Consider the following 8,335-nt stretch of genomic DNA (forward strand, 5'->3'; position numbering starts at 1 on the left):
ATTGGTGACGTTGTTGACTATATGGTGTCACCTGAACTCTTGAACGCGTTTGTATTTTTATACAGTGTTCGCAATATATAGAAATACCGGTCTTTAGTTAATGAATGTCGCTATGTCCATAAGACTTAACACACAAACCACCCTTACGTACAGACACGGTAATCGTGTATGATCTTAGAGTTGCCGGGTACTGAACAGCCATGGGGGGAATGGCCTTCAAATGCACTTGTCTCTACAAGTACTGGATTGACACCTCCACCCACATTATCTCCCAGGCGCCACGAAATTGAATAAATGGTGTGATTTTACTTGGATGTTGGTAGTACAGCAGTTATTTCAAGCCAGAGTGTTGATAAGGGGATAATGCAAGCAGCAAAAGAAAGAATCATATTCGCAGATAAATGAGTGAGTGAGTTTAGTTTTACGCCGCACTCAGCAATATTGCAGCTACATGCATATGGCGGCGATCTGTAAATAATGAAGTCCGGAACAGACAATCCTGTGATCAACAGCATGAGCATCGATCTGGGCAACTGGGAACCGATGTGCAGATAAAGGTTGACGTTTGTGTAGGTAGCCATTGCTGATACCCGATACACTATTAGGACGCTTCATGGGGGACCGGTGTCCCTATTCTGCCTCATCTGAACCCGTGAGTGAGTAAGCATGTGTGATTCAGTCACATGTTCCACCTTCAGGACGCGTAGCATGATGTATGAATGATGTATATGAAACATCTTGATAACAGGGTCGTCTCAGCAAAATTGCAGCCTTCCGCGACTACACGTGAAGGATACCGTGAATATCTCCTTTATCTTTACAGTTAAGCCACGTAAAGGATACCATGAATATCTCTTTTATCTTTACAGTTAAGCCACGTAAAGGATACCATGAATATCTCTTTTATCTTTACAGTTAACCCACGTGAAGGATATCATGAATATCTCTTTTATCTTTACAGTTAACCCACGTAAAGGATACCATGAATATCTTTTATATTTACAGTTAACCCACGTAAAGGATACCATGAATATCTATTTTATCTATACAGTTAACCCACGTGAAGGATACCACGAAACATCTCTATTAGCTTTAACCTGCGAGTACAACTGGAGTACTGTCTCTCTCTGTGTGTGTGTGTGTGTGTCTCTTTGTGTGTGTGTCTGTGTGTGTGTGTGTGTGTGTGTGTGTGTGTGTGTGTGTGTGTGTGTGTGTAAACTCTGCTGCCATCGTGCTTATGTAACTGTATATACGGTAACGAGTGTGGTTAACGTTTGCTCCTCAGTACCGGTTGTACTAAGTGAGCCAAGTACTGTACAACTTTAATTACCCAGTATGTATGAAATATGCCCATTATAATGCTGTGCACTGCATAATCAAATTAACTATCATACCTTTCTTTTGGATCTGGTTTGAAAGACATCATGCCAACATTGCAGTGTATTTACGCAACTGAAACTACTAGTGACAATAGAAAACTCGACTCACTCTGTTGCTGTCTAAAAAGGATCGGGATTTTTTTTCGTTTCTTTTCTCTTTTGTTAACATATAGTTTACTTAATGCCATGTTACAGCATTGCAGCAGTGTTCACTGAATGTTCAGTTACGATCGAGTCTGGACCAAACAACCCAGTGACTAACATCATGAGCATCCTTCCAGACAAATGTGACACAATGACCTGTCAGCGAGTCTGACAACCTAATCCCGTCCGTCGGCTCACAGGCATTGGTTGCTGGAGAACAATTCTAGTCCGATTCTTCCAAAGCAGACTAGGCGCCCTGTCTTCTGGCAGTATCACTGTCATTGAAAGCACTGGCTAGTTCGTAAACTGTGAGTGAGTATATATTTCTCAACGGTGCATCAGCAAGATTGCAGCTGTTCGCGGCGATTAAGCTCGTGACGATGGTTGATGGCTGAGACGTTTCCCAAACAAGTAGTCCAGGAGACCCCTGAAAGCATTGAACACCCCCTCTCCTCCCCTCCCCTCCCCTCCAGTTGCCTGTCATGGGCTCAGGAAATGGCCTGTAGCACTCTCAGACTGTGGTATCATGTCATGCTCATGTCGTTTACAGGCCATAATATGTAATGGAGGTCTGCGAGCATTTTCGCAACATTTGGTTTGCTTCCGGACAACACCTCCAAGTTATACTGAATAGTTTTACTACTATCAATCTGATCACTGTCATTTTGACGTCTGTGTATTGCTAAAGGATATACATATGTTTGTTTGTTGTAAAGAGTACGATGGCTAAAGGTCCCCAGGCTTTGATCATAACAGAACGGATACAGTGAATAGTTAGAATGAGTATTGTTAAACATGTCACATTTACATTAGAGTCGCGTTCTAGTCGAGACTTGAGTGGCCTAGTGGTTCAAGGGGTCGCTTAATTCCCGGGTTCGATTCCCCACATGGATACAAGAGCCCTTTTCTGGTGTTCCAGCGTTGTTAAAAGCGGCATAATAACACTCTCAATTCTGGTCGAGTCTGAAGGGAACAAACCATCGGAGAATCGACCCAAAACCTAGACATGTAGCATACCAAATGATTCAATGGTCGCATCAATTCAAGTACAGCTAATCGTGAAAGAACAGATTCACATCAGTATTGTGATGTTTGGCGCCTGTAAGAAAATTGACATTTTTCATGTAACCATTAGAAAAATATTTGAATATACGGTTAACCATCATATTCCGTATCATATAAGCTCCGTCGTGTTTGTAGCAGCTGTTTGGTGATTTTATTATACATTAACGTCATTGTGTGATGTATAAAGAATATGTATTTATGAAATGTATCACCCTTGGAATAAAAATTAAGTATTGTCAGGTGTTGGTGTTTGAGTCTCTATGGTAGTATTAGTACAAGCGAGTGAATTTTTTGCCAGTTTTGATATGCAACGCAGCAGCTGAAGACAGCCCAGTCAAGATCTTACTAACAGGTGACTGAGACAGGTGATCCTCACTACGTGACTGATATTATACTCACCCTCTCCAACAGGAACTCAACATGTGAGTGAGTATGTTTTTATGCCGCTTTTAGCAATAATCCAACAATATCACGACGGGGGGCACCAGAAATGGGCTTCACACATTGTACCCATGTGGGGAATCGAACCCGGGTCTTCGGAGTTCCAAACGAAAGCTTTACCCACTAGGCTATCCACCGCCACGCGGGAACCAAGGAACACATACAAGCTCACCTCAAGTTACGATCTGGGTTTCACTTGATCTACAGCAACTCATGCTTGTAGTAAGAGACGATTAAGGGGATCGGGTGGTCAGGATCGCTGACTTGTTTGGCACGTCATCGGTTCCAAATTGAGTGCATCGATGCTCCTGTCGTTGATCACTGGTCCAGACTATTATTTACAGATCGCCGCCATATAGCTGTAATGATGACACTGATTAAACAATGATTGGACAGTGATTCGACTTCATTTGTTACAACCTCGGTTCTGAAATGTCAATCTCAACCAAAGAAAAACAAAACAAATCTTTAGATATGCCGTAGATATCAACCATTAAACGTATAAAACATCGTCTCTTATTTATTCAGAACTGTCCATGCACGTTCGCCTTCGAGATCGACAGTAAGTGCCCTCTTCAAAATCTTCAATCACTTATCTAAGTAAAATCAGAAACCTCTACGTCTACTGATTATAAAGTTTAGCTGGCGTGACTAATCAGTCTGACATGTTTGGCCAAAGACGTCGTGTGATCAAATCCCAACGACGTTGATCGTAGTTCATGCTATCAACAACTGGTTTCCCTTGAAGAGACTCGATGCTCTCCAGGGGCGATCGGGTAGTCAAGTGGTTAAAGTGTTCGCTCATTACACTGAAGACCGGGTTCAATTCCCCACATTAGTACCATGAGTGAAGCCCATTTCTGGCGTCGACCGCTGGACATTGCTGTAATATTGTTTAAAGCGGCGTAAAACTCACTCAATAATTTCAAGCCACCACATACAGCTGAAATAGTGAAATACTTAACTGCCGTTAAACAAATTCCATGTACTTTTAAGTGTTGATTTTACGTCGAGAAGAATCCAGTTGCAAAAGTAATCACCCATGGCAGGTGTCTCACTAACCCTGAAACGCAACATGCATTTGAGCATCGATAACATCTGGAATTTCGAGGTTCTGGCGACAGAACAACATTTTGTAAATGAGGTGCATTGGATTTTACGTGGGCTTCGAAAAATGTTAACTTGTAACACAAAGTGACATCGGCAGTGGTTTAGCCATAGTCGTGAAACAAGATATTATTGGTATATTGTAGGTCTCAAAGATAGATTCCAGATTTGTTCGTTTATTCTATGCTGAAAGCCACATTCCAATTATATGCTGGCGACATGCAAGCAACTGTCCACAGATCATTATATAGATTCAACCTAATTATAACCTGAGGCTAGTCACACGGTTCCTCTAACCATTACTGCCTATTTACTCATCTTCTTATCCCCTACTAGACGTTGATGTTTTTGTTGTATATATACTGAGAGAAACAAATATGAGAACACGGGAAATTTCAAGCGTCCCTATAATCTGTTTGCAGTGTAAGGAGTAAGCACAGTAGTTGGAACAGTGAAACGAATGCACGTGTAGTACGTGATGAACGTTAACATAGACCATCATCACTTGATCTTGGTGTTTCATTTAATGTACATACCCCCTTGTAATACAAACCAATATTAGCCATTTGAAACTATGTTTGTTAAACAACTTTCATCCTGAGTTGAATAAAATTCTCAGATATAAAAATCCTTTCAAGGTAAAATCTCAATTTCACTTTATTCCATTTACTGTTTTGTGTAAAGTGAAATTCATTCGTATGTTTTCACTGCAAACAGACTATATAATATTTTCCAATTTTCATCACCAGCTTTGAATATCACCGAGGGAGGAAATCTGAGAATAGATAAAGAAACACTGCAATGAAGTGGTGTCACCTTATTTGTTTCCCTCAGTATATTTAGAATATTTTCACTCTCCCTCAGTCCTGCATCTTCAGTGTGACCGGCAACACAAGCACAGTGCTACCTCACCCACATCAACAACTTTGTTTTTTTCTGTTAACATAAAAATTGTCAATACTTCCTTGGTGGGTATATAATACATGCGAAAAAAAAACAAAGCTGCTAAGATGTCAAAATACTTCTTCATTTGCAAAGAACATTCTATCCAGATTAAATAGAAACATACTTTGGCAACAAATGCAAACAAGACAGGGGTTCAAAAATATGTTGAAAAGCCACTTGCCACAGGGCAAGTGACTTCAAGAAAGTAACATGTCCTGACTAATATTCCACTTGCCCTGGTTTTATAACACAATGCATGATGTTAATGTTTATTGGACTACTTATCAGAGAGTGATAATTTCACTCTCTATGGGCTCTACTTTATTATTTTTGCGAACTTTAATAGCTTCATTATGAACAGATATTAAATCACATCTAGGATCATTTGCAGTTTGAAACCATCAGTGGTAATTATGTAGTTGTTCACGGACAAGTAAGATACCATTATTTGATTGCCCAAAATGAAAACAGATCTGTTTCGGGCATCAGGCGATGGGATTTTTTCACCCCTGCAAGATGTGAAGATGTACTTGTATTTAAGTTGTAATTTAAAAGACTAGCATTAATTACAATATGGTCACCATCCATTTCATCAAGCTATGAACTAGTATCCATTAAAAATCCTTTATATAGTCCCAGCCCATGGGACATATATATATATATATATATATATATATATATATGTGAATAGGTGATTTCCGCAGGTGTACAAGTAATAAATATGTAAGAAGTGAGTCCAGATATTTCTTCTTGCAAAGGCCAAAAGCACCGTTCTATCCCTACAAGATCTTTTCCCACTCAAAATCTCTTCAGGAGTTCAATGAAAACTGTTTTCACTGAACACATGAAGAGCTGTTGAACAGTGAAAGATATGATCTTGTGGGGATGTAAACAGGTTTTTGCAAATTTTGTAAGAAGAAACATCTGGACTTATCTTAAGTCTGAAGATCATTAGCACAGAAATAATTTCTGACTGATTTCACACTATTAATGTGATCATCATGAGAATAGCGTATAGCTAGAATACTGCTTAGAGCATTGTGAAACTTCACTCACTCACTCACTCACCCAAGTAGATGTGTAACAGCCAGAGCTGGTTCAGAATTGCAGCCCCCCTCAAATGATGCTAAGGGGCCTCATCACAGACTAGTACACTGGCATTAGTTTGGAAGGCTGTTGTAATCCACTTGCCCTACACACAAGCATCCAAAACATGCATCCCATACATGCATCTCATACATGCAGCCAACACCAACGAGGACAGTATGGACAACACCAAACATCTTGCCCAGACCCATTCAATCAAACAATGCAGTGTGTCAGATCCAGTCATCTTGCTAAATGTATGGCACTTTCTAGTTCCTTCAGTGACATCCTGCCCTTGGTCAACATCATCTTGATTGTCTCCTGAAATGATGAAAAAAGTTGGCTGGTTATTTGTTAGTGTTCAATACTGCACTATACATTATCACAGCTATGTAATGGCAGTTTGTAAATAATCAAATCTGGACCAGACAATCCAGTAATCAACAGCATGAACACAGACCTACTCTAATAAGATGCAATGAAGTTTCAACCAGCGAGTATGACCAGCTAATCCCGTTTGCTACCTCTCACCACAAGCATGAGAAAGAAAGAAAGGTGAAGGTTATGGCACTTATATTACGTGTCATCGTCATCATTGTCGTCGTCATTGCATTAATCATCGTCATCGCCATCATCATCATCACCATCGTCGTCATCATCATCGCCATCAACATCATCGTCATGTGTGTGGCTGCTTGAGTGAAGTTGGGTTTTACACCAGGTTTAGTAACGCCAGCACTATCATGGCGGGGGACACCAGAAATGGGCTTAAACCTTTGTACCCATATGGGGAATCAAACCCGAGTTTTCAGTGTGATGAGTGAACACTTTACCATCTGGCAGTATATACTGTGTCAACTCACTGAGATTCCATTCCACAATTACACATGGTACTCTACTCGGTTCCTGATAAAGTTATTGTTATAACCTCTAAAATCTCAGGACACAAGGTCTGGGGTACAATAGGCCCTTGCAACTCATGCTTGCCATAAATGGCGATTATGGTTATCGTTAGAGGCAACTGACAGGATCGGGTGGTCAGGCTCGCTGACAACTGGCGAAGGCAACCTAAAAAGCATCCAACCCAACAACAACAGTGCCCGTCAAACTGCATTCTAGCCAACCTGTTTTATTTAACAGTCAACTACATTTTAGTTAGTACAGTACCGAGCACTAACTCACCTCATCTTGGTGGTGTTTGTTCTGCTTGAAGTCATACCTGACCCATTCTGTAAGTTCACGTCTGTGGCTTGCGTCTGGCACCTGCCTGATAGCTCTCATCATTTCACGATACAGTTTTAGCACCTCACTTCGAAGCATAAACTGAAACATCATGAGAATGCAAAATTCCTACTTTTAAATATATTATATATAGGAGACGATCTATAAGCATGGACGAGTTGTTGGTGCAATTATAGAACATGCTATCAACCTTATTGTGGGACTATTTTACCACGTTTTTTAATAATCCTCTCCTCTAATACTCAGGGTTAGGTTAGGGTTTGGGTTTGGTTTAACCCTTCTGTCTTTTTCTGCTTGAGTGGCGAACATATCCTATACCAGTTCGAATATCATCATCGTAACGGGGCAGGGGGTTCTACTTTAGGACAGCGAACATTAGACGTCAAATTTAACAATGTTTTTTCTCTTCTAGTTAAAGCCATTGTTTTGCATTCTAGTAGCATATGCCATTATTTCTCGACTATCATAGTCTAAGTGCATGGGTTTCTACGTTGAGCTGACGAGAACAATGATCGAAAACTGAACGATGCGATTTTAATTAAAGTTTGTCTTCCAAATAGTCTAAGGCACTTATCAGAAGATATATGTTCTAAACGAAATTGGGTATGACATCATAAGAAAGAATATGAGATCCTTTGCTTATACAGAAATATTAACCTGTACACACTCGTTTCAAAGAGACGGTATTGCCGAATCTGGAAGCCATGATGACCAAGGGACATAACTCTTACATACTTCCAATCTCACCACAGCACTGTCCAGAACATTGGAATGTTCACGAGTGAATTTACATTGAATGGCAAACGTTCTCCTTGCGGCATACCGACATGTTACCTATATACGTAAGCATGGGTATAAATGTTAGGAGCCTTTTGATATAGCGGAGTGCTCTAAAAATAAAAAATACTGACTTATAAATGATTTGC

General features: G+C 40.3%; 1 protein-coding gene across 1 annotated transcript; it reads right to left on the reverse strand.

Moving 5' to 3' along the window:
• Positions 1-5,142: 5,142 nt before the first annotated feature.
• LOC137287194 (LYR motif-containing protein 2-like) lies at positions 5,143-8,126 on the reverse strand. Its single transcript, XM_067819379.1, has 3 exons — positions 8,077-8,126; positions 7,350-7,490; positions 5,143-6,488 (listed from the first exon to the last, which is right to left on the reverse strand). The coding sequence occupies exons 1-3, from the start codon at positions 8,113-8,115 to the stop codon at positions 6,411-6,413; spliced, it is 258 nt and encodes an 85-aa protein (XP_067675480.1). The 5' UTR covers positions 8,116-8,126; the 3' UTR covers positions 5,143-6,410.
• Positions 8,127-8,335: the final 209 nt, after the last annotated feature.

The sequence above is a fragment of the Haliotis asinina genome, chromosome 6, assembly GCF_037392515.1.
Source record: "Haliotis asinina isolate JCU_RB_2024 chromosome 6, JCU_Hal_asi_v2, whole genome shotgun sequence".
Classification (NCBI taxonomy): Eukaryota; Metazoa; Mollusca; class Gastropoda; order Lepetellida; family Haliotidae; genus Haliotis; species Haliotis asinina.

What these genes read in the sequence shown, in the direction of transcription:
- LOC137287194 (XM_067819379.1), bottom strand. Translation starts at nt 8,115, where the DNA reads ATGGCTTCCAGATTCGGCAATACCGTCTCTTTGAAACGA. An exon ending in ATACCGTCTCTTTGAAACGA is followed by an intron (nt 7,491 to 8,076) that starts GTGTGTACAGGT and finishes ATGATGTTTCAG; the next exon opens with TTTATGCTTCGAAGTGAGGT. An exon ending in ACAAACACCACCAAGATGAG is followed by an intron (nt 6,489 to 7,349) that starts GTGAGTTAGTGC and finishes TCATCATTTCAG; the next exon opens with GAGACAATCAAGATGATGTT.